Below are 19,236 nucleotides of genomic sequence, written 5' to 3' on the forward strand. Positions count from 1 at the left end.
TAATCCCAGATAAATATGCATGATCTCCTAAACTGCTTCAGGTCTTCATTTAATGTCATCCAATCAGTGAGGACTTCCCTGACCATCCTATTTAAAATAACAATGCCCTTTCCCAGCAAAGTCCTTTCTCATCTTCCTTTGCTTTTTCTCTCATGGCACTCATCATCATAGGACACATAACACACATCACCACTGGTATAGACCACTGGTCTGATATGACCACTGGTATAGACTCCCACTTGGTCCTTTTCAATTCCCATTTGCTTCTTTCTAATTCATTAACCATACTGCAGCCAAAGAGATGTCTTAAAAAGGGAAATCTGATTCTGTTATAGGTCTGCTTAAAATGTTTCACTGGTCTCCTATCATCCCACTCTCTGCCATCCCTCCTGCCAGGGATTAAGTTCAATATTGTTAAAATGGCCTATAAAGCCCTGAACAGGCAGCGTCTCTGCCTGACTTCCAGTTTGACCCCCTTACCACTCTCAATCTTGATCACCACATTCTAGTCAGTTCTCAGAACTTAGTAGGCTTTTTGCTTCTGAACCTAGCCCAGATCATTCCCTCAGCCTGAAACAGCTTTCATCACAACCACACCACTCTCTCTAGCCCTTCCTCCTTCCTCTACAACTCCAGTTATAAATGTAACAATTACGTAAAAGTGATCTGTTTAATGCCTGGCTCCTCTGCTACCCTACACATTCAGAGGGAAGGGATCGTGCCTGTCATATTTACCCCAGGGTCCCCTGTGCTTAGCACAGAGGCTGGCACATAGTAGGTTCTTATATTGGCTAGCTAATCCACACTACTACGGTCCAGGCATGATTCTCCTATAATGAAGACTGAATTTGCAGCCATGAAGATCAAAGACAATGAATGTTGTTTCCAAGACTTGATTAAACATGAGAGTATAAAATCTGTGAGAAATATTTGTGGCAATGGAAGAAAGAAAAATTTCCAAAAACTCACACAGACAAGGAATGAAAAATAATAGATGAAACAAGGCTGGCCATATACTGGTAACAGATGAGACTGAGTGACCGATATAGATTCATTCTACTATTTTCTTTGCTCTTATTTATACAATGTAATCTCAGTGTTCCAAAGACTGATAAAAATCTGAATTTTGCTAAAGACTGTAAAAAAGGAAGCTTATCCAATATCAATCTTTCAATGAGAAAAAAGGTTCAAGAAGAGTAGTTATGCCTCCTACAGTTCTACTTAGGAATCTACTTTTATGCCACCTGCAACTACAACAGAACCTGACACTGTAACAAAAAACATAGAAATTAAAGACTCAACATAGATACACAGACAGGTAGTAGCTGCATCAAGTCTAAAAACTCTTGTTTCTGTTTTAGTAGTTTTTCTATGTTACCACAGTTATTTCTGGAAAGTTATCTATTTCCTTCTACCTAGTAAGTCCTACTTAAAAAGAAGACCGAGAAGGAGGGGGATGGGAGAACAATATATATTATTCACCCAGGAAGTCCTTTTGAAATGAACTGAAAACATCTATCATCAGAATTAAGGTGTATGTGATTATTGCTTTACAATCCTTGAATTTGAGTCTTATGAGGCATTACCACCTTCGTATTTGTAATAAAACTCCAGCTTTACAGACATCGCCTAGGGGAAGGGAAGGGAATTGGGGAAGGGGTAGAAAAGAAAAGAAAGAAAAGTCCAGCTTAGAGAGAAAAGTGACCTGCCATGATCATACAACTGGTAAGAGACACAGCAATAAATAAATAGATCAGGTCTGGTGCTCCATCTCAAAACAATAATTTCTCAGTCTGATACTTATTCTACTATAAGCAGAAGTAGTAAAAACAAGGCAATGCAATGACAACCCACCTGTCTATATCACACAAACCTCCAAAGAGCTGGAATGGCTGCATTTAACTTTTATGTTACCTACCAAACAAAAGTATTTTCCAAATGTCGTGACTTGTTATAAAATTACCATTAGCTAATCACCATCTCCTCTTAAAAACCAGTTTTAAGTTAAAATGGCACACTATCAAATAATTATTGTCTCTAAAATATTAGTTGAAAAAGCCTAACCACATTTTAGAAACACTGTACACTTTTAACATATTAGCAGTTAAACCTTGCCTTTATTTGCAAGTCTACAGAACGTATCTAATGCCAACCCTCCCCGCCTTTTTTGGATCGTATACTCCGAAAAGCAAGAAACTAAGTCATGGTAAAAACATTTTTTATAGATTTCCTCAAATCACTAGCTTATAAGAAAAACAACTTGATATTAAATAGATAATAGCCTGCATTTGTAGTAACAACTGCTCATAAATAAAAATGCTACTTTCTTTTATTTCTTGTGGCCATTAACTTTATTTCAGAGAGGTTAAATATTTTTATATATAAAACGAAAACTCATAAAAAAAACACTGAAAGGCACAGTATGTCCTAAATGAGTTTTCTTGGTTTCATAAGCTTTTTATTTCTCTTTCACAGAGTTCTGAGAAATTAAAATTAGCATTTGAAAGTATTCAAAAATTGTTTAAACTGTTGTTTAGCTGTTATAATCTACAAGTGCAGTTCTAAATGAAATAAATGTGCCATCTATTATGTCACAATATTGAGAAATTTACAATTGCACTAACAGAAAGGTTTAATATCTCTGACTTCACAAATTAATAAAAACTTCTTTTGGAAGAAAAAACTCTACATAAAATCTAATTCCATAAATAAATTCAAACAAGACACTTCCTTTAGTTTAATACGAAACTACTTATGAAAAACTGTTAATATTATTTCCTGTTAGTATTAGAAAGGAATAAAATAAAGAAGTCATGCAGTTAATATTTAGTTTCTCTACTCTCTGCCAAAGACCACACAAGGTGCTGGGGATACAAAAATGTAAGATGTACCCCAACCAGGCTAACTGATACGCCAGCAAAACACATAAACCATATAACTATACCAGAGTGTGATAAAATACAAGAGAAAAAAATGCCTAAATGGACAAAAGGTCATGAAAGTTGAAAGCATTAACAGTTCTGCCTCCACTTTTCTATAAAGCTCTGTGAAGACAGGAGCCGTGTTTGTTTCATCAGTGCTGGATGATCACTAGCCCCTAGCATAATGTCAGATATACACAAGGTGCTCAATAAATATCTGTTGACTAAAACAATAAAAGAAGGAAAGCTTCTTATAGAAAGTGACAACTGAGATGAGCATTAAAGCATCAGTAGGAGTTAAAGGGAAAAAAGTATTCCTGATAAAAGAAACAGAATAGAAAACATCCACCTTTTACCCATTTACATTAATTAACATTCAGCATTTTACTCCAAAATATATTTTCTACAAGCAACATTTACCAAGCTAAAGATTTCCGAAATGAATATTCTCATTCTGAATAAACAGAAAATAAAGTACCAAGGACTCCAGTATCCACAGCATACCTCTCATTAGACTTTGCTGTGGAGATCTCTCACAAGACTACTCAGTCTTAGAAGTATGTTAGCTCAATTATAGTAGTGTAAGCTTAATCATCATCATCACAAATAAAACCAAACACAATAGCTACAAAAATAATTTATAACCAAAAACAAAATGGAATAAAGTATCTTTTAACCAAACATTATTAAGTTGGATTTAATCAAACGTCGCTTTAAAATTAATTTAATAAAATTTAATAAAGAAAACTTTACAACAGTCACATAAGAAACAATATGAGCCAAGGCAGAAATAGAAAAAAAGTAATTTTATGCCCAAAAAAATTGTAATAAATGCAGTTATTAGACTAAGTCAGCTACATTATGTTATACCCAGTTCTGAATGTGTAACATTTTGAGTCAGACTTCGGGTCAAAGATAAACACGAGCTGTAGCTTGGTTAACCAACCTTTTATGGGCTGACAAGCATTTTCTTAAAAGGCCAGACAATAAATATGTTAGGCTTGTGGGCCACATAGTCTCCTCATAATGATTTAACTCTGCTACCGAAAGTAGCCAACGACAATACGTAAGTGAATGAGTGTGGCTGGGTTCCAGTAAATCTTTATTTACAAAAACAGATGGCTGGCCCATGATCATATTTGCCAGCCCTCTCCTGGAATCTAAAAGTGACTTCTCACTAACTCTTTTCATCAAGACCACTTTACTCCCTTTCAAATACTTTCACACAAACTGTATTAGTGTTTCATAAGGCCTCTACAGATATCAATGAAGCAAACCTAACAGATATTCTCTTGTTTTATAGATTAAGAAACTGAAGCTCAAAGCAGTTGACTTGACCTAAGGACTACTAAGACCTGAAACTAAAAACCAGGCCTTTGTTGTTCTTCTAACACTTAATCATTGTCCTCCATACCCAATCTTCCAATGCCCCAAATAAAACATTTAAATCAGTTTTGGAATCCTCTGCTGAACCCCTGAGTTCTTTTTAACAGACTCAGCCATTTGCAATAGACTTTAAGAACACCTACTTAACTGTCTAATTAAATTATTAACTTCAATTGTGAAGTTAACTGAAATCCTTCTCTCTTTACACGATCCTCATCTTTTTCTATTTAGGCTATCTTCTTATTTACAAGTCTCCTAAAATATCATTTAATCTTCAAATCACCAGCAAGAAACAAGGCACTACACCTTCTTAAGGAGGTGTAAATTATTGTAATCATTTAATAAGAATTTGTGAACTCAGTAATAAAAATGTGGTAAGAGGCCTAGTGCTTAACTTTGCAAAGCTTATAACCTAGTTGAGAAATGCCAGATGTATAAATATGAAACTAAGGAGTGACTCCATGTAACCTCCGTAAAATCTAAAAATTTTAAAACAAAGAAATGAGAAATGAAAAAATGTAATTTACAGTATACACTGTCATAAAATGCATGCCTTACTTGCTCTTGATACCACAGAAATGCCCTAAATTTTGTAAAAGGAAAGTTTAACAAATACTAAATACCTACAAACACCCATTTGATGTGGTAATAGCATAGTCCAAAAGTTAAAACTAGATCACAGTTTTTTAAAAATTATGGCAGGTGAAGGTTTTCTTCTGTTTTATTCTAGTCATTGCCATGAAAGAACATCTACTGGACTAACTCCCTGGCCAAAAACACTGTTGAAGACACAGGAATTACAGGACATGCCCTCACTTTGCATCATAGGATGGGACTGCAGAAGTAATCATGCAAGTTGAAACTAAGCAAAGTGATCTTAATAACTAATGAGGACAATTACGATTGTTCCACAATCTTTAAAAAATTTTGTCAAAACATTAAAAACTCTTACCGTTGGTTATAAATATACACTAGAGCCTGAGCGTGGTAGCTCATGCCTATAATCCCAGCACTTTGGGAGGCCAAGGCGGGCAGATCACTTGAGGCCAGGAATTCGAGACCAGCCTGGCCAACATGGCAAAACCCTGTTTCTACTAAAAACACAAAATTAGCTGTGCATGTTGGCACATGCTTGTAATCCCAGCTACTCAGAAGGCTGAGACATGATAATCGCTTGAACCTGGAAGGCAAAGGATGCAGTGAGCTGAGATTGTGGCACTGCATTCCAGCCTGGGTGACAGAGTGAAACTTCGTCTCAACAAAACAAAACAAAACACCACAATAAATGTATACTGAACAACAATAAGTTAAAAGAAATCCTAATATTTATTTAGTACTTATAATTTAACACATTAGAAACACTGAGAACTGTTTTATTTTTAAATTTTATTTATTTTTTTTTAGAGACAGGGTCTCACTTTGTCACTCAGAGTGGAGTGTGGTGGCACAATCATGGCTCACTGTAACCTTGAACTCCTTGGGCTCAAGCAATCCTCCTGCCTCAGCCTGCCTAGGACTGTGGGCACATGCCACCATGCCCTGGCTAATGTTTAGATTTTTTTGCAGTGATGAGGTCTTGCTATGTTGCCCAGGCTGGTCTCCAACTCCTAGCCTCAAGTGATCCTCCCAGTTGGGCCTCCTAAAGAATGCTGGGATTACAGGAATGAGCCACCACACCCAGCCAAAAATGTTTTATTTCTTTGTAAAAACTTAAGAACTATAGTTTGAAGAGTGCTTGCTTTCTCAACATATAACTTATGGGCAAGCATCTTTCCCATGCCTTGGTGAACTGAAGTCATTTTTCTACATTTTAATCAACTTCTAATATTTTATTATTTGTATTTCAATGTCATAAAATATCTGAGAGTTCCTTTAATATGAAGTTTTTTATAGCATCACTTCCTTTGGGACATCTTCATCCTTTTGTCACAACTACTTTCCTTATTTATGTCAATAAGTTCACCTTTACTGCATATAAGTTCCTCAGTAAGTTCCCCTGGCTGCATAATCTGTCTCTTGAAGGACAGCCATGTCAACATTTCCAAAGTCAGCTATTGCTTCCATAACTCCATTTCTTTCTATTCAAATTTCATTCCCAACATTATCAGTTTGTTTCTTTGTTGGATTCACATCTCTCTTGGCCAATTCCCTTTTTTCAATTATCCATTTTTATAAAATGTTACATGCGCTTATTGCTGGAGACAAGGAGGCAACACGACTATGTGCTTTGCTATCTGTGGGTAAAATGAATAACAGACATAGAGAGGCCAATCACTGACAGACATGGAAAGAAGTGACATAATTTATCACCGATCATAAGCTCATCTGTTGTTATGTAATGATTCCTGGACTAAACTAGCAATAAAGTTTGCATTTTATGTAATTATCTGCGGTTAATATACCATGGTAATTGAAATTTGAACCATACAGTTGGGGACCTGGTGTTACTTAACTAAACCATGATAACTGAAATTCATGCATACTGGAACCATGGAAAGGGAGGACTATCTGTACATAAAATAACTGTTTGAAGGCAATAGAGGGTGATCAATGCAGGCAAGATCACAGAGTTATTTACATTCTCCAAAATATGAGGGATACAGAGATGAGCACCACATTCCACTTAGCTTTTTCCTTGGGAGTATTTTCTAAACCACAGCAAGGAGAAAGGGAATTGAAGCACAAAGCAAGTCTACTGTCCTGAGAAAGCAGAGGTTGGAGTTCAATCCCCACACAAGTGGAGGTATCTTTGTACACACCCAGAATTTTCCACTGTGACCACAGAAGGGTCATGACTAAGGAATAAAGACCACATCCTTAGAGTAATGGCATTTCCTTCAGAAGCTATACCCAAGTTTATATGACATATGCCATATGTTAGGGGCTAAGCAATCAGTCTAAAGCTAGAGAATCCATGAACAGAGGGACACCAAAAGAGCAGAATGTAAGGGATGACTAAAAGTAGCTTCTGTGCAAATCTGGGCACAGAGGCTACAATTTAAACTTGTACCACCAATTCTAAAATGTATCAACTACTCACAGGGTTATGGCTGTATCATACTTTATAAAGTGGTATTCTAAAATTAAACACTATTATACTTACCATTTTGCAATCCCATCCAGAGTTGCTTGTGATCTTTTTTCTGCATTTCATTGATTACTTGACTTTTATGTTTTAAAGCATCAGCTTCTTTCATACATGACATAAAATGAGCTTCAATTGCATCCTTAGATGGACAGTGCAGAAGGTCTTTTTCTGGAAAACTCTATCAAAGGAAAAAATACACATATAAAACAGGATACACACGTTACAAAATTAACCTCTTAAAAGAGAACTATATCCCCCAGTTTTTCAATATTTCTAGTAAACTATCTCTTAGCACTGAAATAACCCAAAATACTTTAAAATTTAACTTAAAAATCTTTAGCTATTTGGCCCATTTTGTACTTTTCCCAAATAATTCTTATGTGTTTTATAACAACATGAAAAAAGGCATCAAAGGGTAATAATCTGAAAAATAGCTTTTCAACTGACCATACCAAGTATTGGCAAATATGTGGAATGGAGCCCTCACACACTACTAACAGAAATGTAAAATAGTATAACCACTTTGGAAAAGTCTGGTAGTTTCTTAAGAAGAGTAAACAGACACCTACTATCTGATCCAGCCATTCCACAACTAGGCATTTACCTAAGAGAAATGAAAGTATTATGTCAAAAAAAAAAAAAAAGGAAAGAAAAGAAAAAAGTATTATGTCCATTTAAGGACTTGCTACATGAATGTTCACAATAGTTTTATTTGTAACAGCCCCAAACAGAAAACAAATCTAAATATCAACAGGTAAATGAACATATAAATTGTGGCATAAACTTATTCACTTTGACTAGGTTAAGCTTACTGTAAGTCAATTAGACCTCAATAAAGCTGTTAAAAAAGTAGATTTTAAAGTCAAATAGCTAAATTTACACTCTATAACTTCACTGATTCTTTTAGGCAGCTAAAGCAATGATCATTGGACATATAGGGAGTTATGTAAATGAGACGACTGATGCACTTTTCACTGAAAAAAAGATAATAACAGCTAACAGTTACTGAACACTTACTGTGACACCGTATTAAAACTTTTTATATGGATTATCTTATTTAATCCTCACAACACTTGAGGTAAACATTATTATTATTGCTATTTTACAGATAAAAAAATTAAAGCTTAGGGAATGTCTAAAGTCACAAGTGTCATTCAGCTTGACAGTCATGGGGCTAGGATTTAAGGCTAATTTGACTCAAGTCCTACATTTTAACCACTGTACAATATCACTTCCTCCAAAGACTTAAACATTTAAGATAATCATTATATTCAAACATTATTTTACAAAGTTACTATCCTATATGTCCTTTAATAAATTTAAAAGGAGCTAAAAATGGCAAAAAAAAAAATAGCATTTAGTTATAGCCTACTCCGGTTACTGTATTCACAAACAACATTCAATTAACCCTGTCATGGAGCTTTCATAAAAAGAATGAAATGAAAAGATAAAGAAAGAAGCTCCTGAGTGACTATGAAACACTGATGGAAAGCAGGAATTAATTGAAAGTGATTAAAGATACTATTCCTCATCTCTCTCAATAAACTTTTTTAAAAGTCAAACTTATGATTCACATACAGTGAAATGCAGTAATCAAGAGTACAATTAAATGAGTTCTGACAATGAGTAACTGTCAGCCCAAGTGTACAGCATTACCATCACCCACAAAAGTTCCTCTGTGCCCTTTGCAGTCAGTTCCCTCATTCCCTTCCCGAGAAATTACTGATAATGACATAACACCAGATTAGTTTTGCCTGTAATAAAATGTCATATAAACAGAATTGCAGTATTATGTAACTTAGTATCTTTCACTTAGCATATTTTTGAGATTCATTCCTGTTACTGCACATATCAGTAATTAATTCCTTTTTGTTGCTGAGTAGCAGGCCATTTAATGAATACACCACAATCTGTATCTAAAAACTTTTTAATAGACACTGGGATTGTTTCCAGATACTGGCTATTATTTAAAAAGCTGCTATGAACATTAATACACAAGTCTTTTATAGACACGTCTTCATCTTTCTTGGGTATACAGCTGGAAAAAGAAATGCTGGGTCACAGAGTAAGCGTATGTTCTAACTTTACTTAAAAACTGCCAAACTATTTTTCAACATGATGTACAATTTTACACTCCCACTAGCAATGTATAAGAGTTCTGGTTACTCCGTGTCCTCAAACTTGCTACTGTCAATCTTCTTCATTTTAGTCATTCTAGTGAGTGTAATGTAATGTCTCTTTGTGGTTTTAATTTACATTTCCATGATGACTAAAGATGTTGAGTGCCTTTTCATATGTTTGTTGGTAAATTCATATATGTTCTGTGAACTAAGTTTTTTGCATTTGTTTAAAAGCAACTACTAGAGAACAAGTTGAGTATAATGTGAATTTTATGGTTGCATATGTAAATACTGTTCACAAGAATTGCTAGGTGAACAGAAAATTTCACCTAGCTAAACCAATCAGCTAGGAAAACATACAATGCACACATGTGCACACCTCCAAAATGGACCAGCTACTTCAATTCATGTTATGAGCTGTACTCATCTACATCAGGTGCTACAATTTCTTGTCCGATTCCAGAAAATCCTCCTTTCACTTCACCTGTCATGGCGCAAGTCTTCTATGTCCATTTCTGCAAGCAAAGTTCCAGTCTTTGCAACATGAAATGCCATATATTGTAGTATTTATGCATTTCTCATACATTTTACCTGTGTAAAACTGTGGTATGGTTTTTACTAGGTTCCTGTTTTTTTATCAGTGTAAGTTTGTGGATGTTGTGCCCCTAACCCTTTGCCCCAGAAGTAACCCTTTCCTCCATAAGTCCTGTGGTTTTTACTGTACAATTTTTAATAGCAAAGTTAAGAACACATACGATGCATTATGGAAGTGCTTACACTGAGCAGACATTCTTGCCTTTTTCCTGATCTTAGTTTGGTAAAACATTCAATAAACCATCATGTAGCATGACTTTAACTGTAGGCTTTTCATACCTATCCTTTGTCAAATTAAGTAAATTCCCTTCTATTCCTAAGCTTGCTATAAGTTTTGATGACAAATACGTATTAAATTCTGTCCATGAATGACTTTTTCTGTATCTATTGATTTTTCTATTTTATTCTGTGATTTACATGGATTGAGATTTTTTTATTTTGAGAGGGTCTCACTGTGCCACCCAGGCTGGAGCACAGTGGCACAATCACACCTTATTGCAGCCTCAACCTCTGGGGCCCAAGCGATCCTCCCAATTCAGCCTCCTGAGTAGCTGGAACCACAGGTGTACACCACCACACTCAGCTAATTTTTTTAATTTTTTTTTTGTAGAGATGAGGTCTCCCTATGTTGCCCAGGCAGGTCTTGAACTTCTGGGTTCAAGTAATCCTCCTGGTTCAGCCTCCCAAAGTACTGGGTTTACGGGCGTGAGCCACTGCACCTGGCCTACATGGATTGAGATTTGAATGTTGAATCAATTTTGTACTCCTAGGATAAACTCAACTCAGTCATGGTGTGTACCATCCTTTTTAATTATTACGAGATTCAATTTGCTAGTACTTTGTTGAAGGCTCTTGCATCCATGATCATGAAATATACTGGCTTATAATTTTCTTTTAATGTCTTTATCAGGTTTCAGTATCAGGGTTATTCTGGCCTCTAACACAAGTTGGTAAGTGTCTCATTTCTGGAAAAAGTTTGTACAGAGTAACAAAACTTGTAAAGTTTGTAATATTATTTCTTAAATATTTTATTTTATTTTTAGTTTTAGAGACAGGATCTCATTATGCTGCCCAGGCTGGAGTGCAGTGGCTACTCACAGGTGCACTCCCAGTACTGTACTGATCAGCACGGGAGTTTTGACCTGCTCCATTTCTGACCTGGGCTGGTTCACCTTTCCTTAGGTAACCTGGTGGTCTCTTGCTCCCAGGAGGTCACTATATTGATGCTGAACTTAGTGTGGAAATTCAATCGGCATAGCACACTACGGCCCAGAACTCCTGGGCTCGAGCGTTCCTCCCACCTCAGTCTTCTGAGTAGCTGGGACAATAGGCATGTGCCACCGCGCCCGACTAGTTCTTAGGTATTTTATAGACTTCACCAATGAAACGATCTTTGCAAGGTGTTTTACTCTCTGAGGCTTTTAAAATTACAAATCAAATTTACTTATAAACAGCTATTCATTTCTGTTATTTCTTATGTCGGTTTTGGTGACTTGTGTTTTCATTGAATTTGTCCATCTGTCAAATTTATTGGCACAAAGTTATTTATTCAATTAATATAAATGCATTATATAATGTGCAGTCTTTTGTGTCTTCTTTCACTTAACATGATATTTTCAAGGTTGTAGCATATTATCAGTAATTCACTCCTTTTCATGACCAAATTATACTCCATTGTAAGGATACATACAGTATTTTGTTTATTCATCAGCTGATGGACATTGGGTTATTTCCACTTTGCCTACTATGAACATTCATGTATAAGCTTTTGTGTGGACACAAGTTATTTCCCTATTTTGCATATCAGAATTACATATTCAGTTATCTTGGGAATATTACTAGGAATAGAACTGCTGTGTAATGTGGTAAGTATATCATTTGATGACATACCAAACTGCTTTCCAAAAAGGCTACACCATTTTATATTCTCATCAGCAACGTGTGAAGGGTCTAATTAACCTATACCCTCTCCATCGTGTGTTACTGTTGTCTGTTTTTTGCTTTTTTTTTTTGGAGACAGGGTTGCACTTTGTCACCCAGGCTGGGTTGCAGACATGCCATCAGGACTCACTGCTCCTCCCAGGCTCAAGTGATCCTCACACCTCAGCCTTCCAAATAGCTGGGACTATAGGCACATGCCACCACACCAGGCTATTTTTTAAAATATTATTTTAGTAGAGATGAGTTCTCATTATGTTGACCACACTGGTCTCAAAATCCTGAGCTCAAGTGATACAACTGCCTCATCCCCACAAAGTGCTGGGATTATAGGCATGAGCCACCACACCCAGCCTTGTACATCATCTTTTTGATGATAACCAATCTAGAGGGCGTGAAGGGGTAACTCATTGTGTGGTTTTTTTTTTTTGTTTTTTGTTTTGTTTTTTTTTGCTTTTCCCTAAAAACTAGTTATGCTGAACATCTTTTCATGTGTTTACTGGCCATTTATAGAACTTCTTTACAGAAATGTCTATTTGAATCCTTTGACTAATTTTTAATTGGGTTTCTTTTTATTATCAAGTTATTTCCATATTCCGTATATTAAACTGTTATTAGGTAGTATATGATTTGCAAATATTTTCTCCCTTTCTGTAGGCACCCCACACACAGTCTTGATTATTATAGCTTTGACACTGAGGAGTGTAACCATTATATCTTAAAAATATTTCTTCTGACCCATTCTCTCTCCTCTCCTTGAATCCAATTACATGCAGACTGCCTGATATTATCCCAGAGGCTCTGTTTTTCCTCTATACCAATTTCCATCTCTCTATTCTCCAAACTGGGTAACTTCTATGGATCTGTCTTTGAGTTCAAAGAACCTTACTTCTGCCATCTTTAATTTGCTGTTAAGCCTATGTAGTAAATTCCTCATTTCAGATATTTTTCTAAGCAGTTCTACAATTTTGTGATTTTTTTCTTTTAAGTTACTGAATTTATAATAGTTGCTTTAATTCATTTTTCCGGTAGTACCAAGATGTGGATTCTCTTAGGTCAGTTTCTATTGAGAGTAAAATTTTTTTTTATTTGATATGGACCATATTTTCTTGCTTATTTACAAGTCAAGTAGTTGTTGATTGTATGGTGGACACTGTGAATATGTTGTAAGGATTCTAGATTATACTGTCTTCCTTTAAGATGCTAAGTTTTGTTCTGGCTGGCAGTTAACTTACTGGCAGCTCTCCTTAATCCTAAAAAGGCAGGTCCAGAGCAACTCTTACTCTAGGGTTAAAGACTGGCAATAGAGATTGGCAAACTTTCTGTAAAGGATTAGACAGTAAATATCTAACATTGTGCAGGTCATACAGTCTCTATCCCAAATACTCAACTAGGCTGTTGTAGCCGCAAAGCATTCATAGACAATATGTATATGAATTTCCATGAGTGGATGCATTTCAATGCAACTTTATTTATGGTCATCACTAAATCTGTATTTCATGCAATTTTCACGTCACAAAATATTTTTTTAAAATTTTTTCTAACCACTTAAAAATGTAAAAACTACTCTTATATCACAGGCCATGCAAAAACAGTCAGTGGACCACATTTGCCAACTCCTGCTCTGATGTATGATCCTTATTCCAAAATCATGGCCTTTCTGGCATCTCAGGTAACTGCCTAGTATGTAGCCAGATGTCTCTCCACTTTGAATGAGCTGGAATCCAACATTTCCCAGCATCATAAGACGTTCAGTATCTTTTGTCCACTCTTAACCCTACAACATCCACTATCTACTAGACCTTGCAGAGCATTAGCTATGCATGTGCAACCCAAGCCTCAGCCAAGCACCCAGGGAGAACATATACGTACACTTTGGCTCCTTCTTCTCTGATACCCTGCCTAGCAAGTTCCAACCACTTCAGCAGCCCAGAACTCCAATTTGTGCATCCTCAGCTCAACTGAACTTCTTTGCTCTGCTTGAGCTCCACTCTCTGTACCACCGTCAGGCAACCGTTTCAAAGCACATGGGGCTCACCTTGTTTGTTCCCTTTCTAAGGTTCAGTGCTAAAAACAGCTCTATTTCATATTTTTGGTCCTGTTTTCTAATTGTTGATGACTAGAGGAAAACTCAAATACCAGTTACTCTGTCACGGCTAAAAGTATATGTTAACATCAATAAATATCTGATGAATAAATGACTAAACAAGCCTTACTTCATAAAGTTCTAAGTTTGCATGACCCTCCATGATCTCTACCACCTGGTATTCCTATCTTTCTATAATCCCTTCCCCCTTGCATGTGGGCAGAACCTGTGACTTGCTTCTAACTCAAAGAATGCGGCAAAGGTGATGGGATGTTACCCCAGTGATTAAGTCATGTTATACAGTAAGATTCTGTCTTACTACCAGACTACCTCTAGACTTTCTTTGTTGCCCTGAAGCAAGTAGGCATGTTGGGAAAGTCCACATGAGAAGAACTTCACATGGTCTTTAGGTGGCCAATGCAGCTTATTACTGACAGCCAACAAGAAGATAGGCCCCTCAATCCTACAACCATAGGATATGAATTCTGCCAGCAAGCTAAGTCTAGAAGTGGATTCTCCCTAAGTTGAACTTCCAGTTAAGAACGCAGCCCAGCCAACACCCCGATGGCACCCTCATAACCTAGGCAGAAGATCCAGGTATAAGCTATGCCCAGAATCCTGACCCACAGAAACTGTCAGAGAACAAATGTTGTTTTAAGCTGGTTGTAATTTGTCAGACAATAGTAGATAACTAATACAACATACTATTGATAGATACTATAAAACAGCTACCAACACTTATAACTGGGAAGTGCAGGCAGTGATAGAAGCAAAGGAGAGACCATGAAATACACTCAGGAACTTCAAGAAAGAAAAGCTACCATAGACCTATGTCAACAACACATAACAGAAGGAGGGACATGATAAATTCCTTCAAAGAAACACAGTGGCTCTTGGCCTAGCAAGAAAAAACTTGTCCATCAGAAAAGAAGCTTGCTCAGTCACACAAAAATACTCAAGGAACAGTCAGGACCAATGCAGGGCCTTTTCAAGCATGGTAAGCAAAACAGGATTTGCCTGTTGTGCTTGAAAGACAGTTGGTTCAAAAACCTAACTTGTGTTATCTCTGGCATTCAGCAGAGTTCAGCACATAAGCACTTATCTGAATGTTGATCTTATTTTACTTAACAAATGTGAGCTCTTACCCCTAATAATTGCTGTCAACATTCAAAATTAAAATGTCTCCTCTCCTCAAAACCAAAACGCACCAAATCAGCACCATGTTACCAAGAGGAAGAAAGAGAAACACCAAGGTTTTATAGGATTTGTTTACTCTATTAAACTTTATTTAGGATTTGCAACAGAACTGGGCATTTTAAAGACCCCATTATTTTCACCTGATGTCATTAAACTTTTGAATCACATTAACTCCTTTTTTAAAAATTCCATGCACTATTCTCAACATGGACAGAGAAAAAATTTTTTTAATTTTAAAAAATCTACATACTGTAAGTAATCTTTTAACTGTAATGTCGCTTTGCAAGCAGCATGCCTATAGAATTAATGAAAAAAATACAGAGAGAAAACGCAAAGGTGGCAAAATGTTAAAAAGCAGCAAATCCAAGTGAAAGGTATTATGAGTATTCACTGGACCACAATTAACTTTTTTTTTTTTTTAGATGGAGTCTACTCTGTTGCCCAGGCTGGAGTGCAGTGGCATGGTCTCGGCTCACTGCAACCTTCGCCCCCCAGGTTCAAGCGATTCTCCTGCCTCAGCCTCCCAAGAAGCTGAGATTACAGGCACCTACCACCATGCCCAGCTAATTTTTGTATTTTTAGTAGAGACAAGGTTTCACCATGTTGGCCAGGCAGGCCTCAAACTCCTGACCTCGAGATCCACCTGCCTCACCTCCCAAGGTGCTGGGATTACAGGCGTGAGTCACTGCCCTGCCGCACAATTAATTTTTCTAATATATGTTTAAATTTTTTAATATAAAAAACTGGGGAGGCAGAAATGAGATAATTTTCTTGGTAGTCTCACCAAGTTTAGGAATCAAAATGTCCTTAAAAACTAATGAGAAAAGCTTGAAGAAGGTACCATTTTCATTGTTTTGGTAAACAAAACATACATCCAAATCTATATGTTATAAAGCAATTAACACTCTACAGTTATATTTATCTCCCAGAAAATAGAAAATACAAAAATGCCTATAAAAATATTAATTTTCTGATTCACCCTTAAAAGCTTTTGGTTCTACAGACAATTACCATTAACTTTTAGATCTTCATTGTTCTCTAACTCTTGTTAATCAACATGTGGTCTGGTGGAACAATATCATAGCATTACCTATGCACTTGTAAGAAATGCAGAATCTCTCTGAATCCAACCCAATGCTGCAGAATTAGAAACTGCACAAGACACAGGTAACTTGAAAGCACATTAAAGTTTGAAAATCACTATTGTAGACATTAAAATGCATTTATTATAAACATTATAAACATATACAAATCACAAACATCAAAGTCAGTTAAAAATTAGAGGAAATATGTCTGTTTGAAAACTGTTTAACAGTGTTTTTTTGAAGAGTTTAGTCTGAACTACTGATCCAAATGTGTGTGTGTGTGGCAGAGGCAACAGGATCTCTTAGAAGCTTTGATATTGCACAAAAAAATCTAATCAAAATCTATTACTACCTTTGAAAACAATTGTAAAAAATTATAAGAAGTCTGGTTAAAACATCAACATTATCTGGCATACTCAATACAACATCACAGAAGATAAATGCAGACACACCAAGTGACACAAAATTGTTACTCAATACATCCAATCTGTTGAATGTATAAACTATTTTCTACAAACTTTAAAAACCACTTCCTCACTAAAAGCATTGATTTTCTGCCTGAAAATTAACACTTACCCAGTTTCATTATAATCAATCAAAAATCTATAAGGCAGTACAATAGAGGCAGGCCTACATCAATCAGTACAAGCTATCAATTAAACATCTGAAGACAACCTTTGAAGTAACCTAGGTCCTGATGCTCCCCTAAATGAATGGAACTTAGTATATATAGAAAAAAAAAAAATCTGGGCAATAACTTTCCTCTAACAGGCCAGGATAAGAATAAGTAAGAACAGCTGAAAGAAACACACTGATAGCTTGAACAAACTCTAAATGTTCTCTGTAATTTCCTTAGTAACTGTAAGATTCTTTTTTCTATTTGCTAATAAACTTTTCTACTGGGAAGAAAATGTATGACGTACTAAGGATCCCAAAGAGTTTATATTTATGTGGATTATATTACTGATATTTACACTAGAAATTAGAGCTGAAACATTTAAAAAAACATTAATTCACTTAAAAATACCAAGAATAAAACCACTACACATTAACACTAAAATTTTATTTCCGCAAAAATCAACTATATTTCCCAGAACAACAACAACAAAAAAAACAGGAACACTGGCACTAATTTGTATTTTTGCAAATAACTTTAATGCCTTAATAGACAACCAATGGATTACCTTAAACTTGCTTCTATGTTCAATATTCTACAATATGTTGTTTTGGTTGAAGTATATAAAGAAAATTCAGGCTCACAAAGATATGTAGTTTAAAAGAAGTATTTTAATAGCCTTTTTGGCTTTGTGGATATTCTTCAATACTACACCAAATTTAACAAGTTCAGTTTATTATATTATTATTATTGTTTTGAGACAGAGTTTCACTCTGTCGCCCAGGATAGAGTGCAATCACTGTGAGTGGTACAGCTCACTGTAACCTCAAACTCCTGGGCTCAAGTGATCCTCCCACTTCAGCTTCCCAAGTAGCTGGGACTAGAGGTGCATGCCACCATACTTGGCTTTTATTTATTTTATTTTATTTTATTTTATTTTATTTTATTTTTATTTTATTTTATTTTATTTTTAGATACAGAGTCTGCCCTGTCATTCATTCATTCATTCATTCGTTCATTTATTTTTAGAGAGAGTTTTGCCCTGTCACCCAGGATGAAGTGCAGTTGTCTGATCATGGCTCACTCCAGCCTCAAATTCCTGGGCTAAAGCGATCCTCCTGCCTCAGCCTCCCAAGTAGCTAGGACTACAGGTGCACACCACTGCGCCCAGCTAATTTTTAAACTTTTTGTAGAGATGGGGTCTATGTTGCCCAGGCTGGTCTCAAACTTCTGGGCTCAAGCAATCCTCCTGCCTCAGCCTCCCAATGTGCCAGGACTGCAGGTGTGCGGTATCATGCCCATCCAGTTTATTGTAATAATAATGTGGAATCTGAAACATTACCAATGAACATTTTATACTCTGTTACATTAAGATTTCTTATTCTAATGTTGCGCTTTGAATGGATCTTTTTACACATGCATAATCTTGTAACATCAAGCACTGGTCATCTAGAAATGTTCACTGATTTACGCATTCCAAATGTTGACCCTTTCACTATGAAACTTTTAAAACATCAGATGTTAAAATAACCACCAATCTCATCAGAAAATTATTTAAGAATAAAGCTTTCAAGTTTACAGTGGCATCATGTTTTCCAAAATTCAAATTTTCACTTAAAAGTTGAAATTTTACCACTGACAACAAATACTATCACTTGTTTTCCCTGCAGTGAGAGGTTCACTTTATTCTTTTTCAAGAAAATGTCTAACAAATAACAAAGTCTCAACAAACACAGTTTGTCTGTCAATCATTCTTTCAAGTAAAATAATGGTGTTTCATAAAAATAAGTGGCCAGTTCAGCTGGCAACCAAAAAATTACACAAGTGCTTTTCCTCAAGACAACCATATTTGGCATGCAACAGAAGAGCTTTATGTGTATTTCCCATTCCATCATACAGGATACTAAAAAGACATGTACTTAAGAGTCAAAATTAATAATAATTAATACTTTGTACTACTTCATCCAGAAGTCTTAAACTGGTGTTCTTTTTACTGTTAAGTGTGTGGTTATAAAGAAAACAATGACAACTAGTACAGTGAGGTACAATGCCCTGCTTTGTGCTAAGGCACCCACAGTTTTAACCACCATTGTTTTTGCATTATCAGTGTAAATGTTAACACAATGGGAAGGGCCAATAACATCCTGATATTATTACATCATGGAAACAGATTCGACCTGATGAATCCATTGAAAGGGTTTCAGG

The 19,236-nt window shown here is 35.9% G+C and overlaps 1 protein-coding gene across 2 annotated transcripts in view; it reads right to left on the reverse strand.

Moving 5' to 3' along the window:
• The window catches only part of ATG5 (autophagy related 5), a 140,991-nt gene that overhangs the window by 87,617 nt on the left and 34,138 nt on the right, over positions 1-19,236 (reverse strand). For both annotated transcript variants that reach the window (XM_004044467.5, XM_019030082.4), the window contains one exon: positions 7,411-7,573. In XM_004044467.5, the coding sequence (XP_004044515.1) occupies positions 7,411-7,573 (163 nt within the window). The remainder of the gene's footprint in view (positions 1-7,410; positions 7,574-19,236) is intronic.

Source organism: Gorilla gorilla, chromosome 5 (assembly GCF_029281585.2).
Source record: "Gorilla gorilla gorilla isolate KB3781 chromosome 5, NHGRI_mGorGor1-v2.1_pri, whole genome shotgun sequence".
Classification (NCBI taxonomy): domain Eukaryota; kingdom Metazoa; phylum Chordata; class Mammalia; order Primates; family Hominidae; genus Gorilla; species Gorilla gorilla.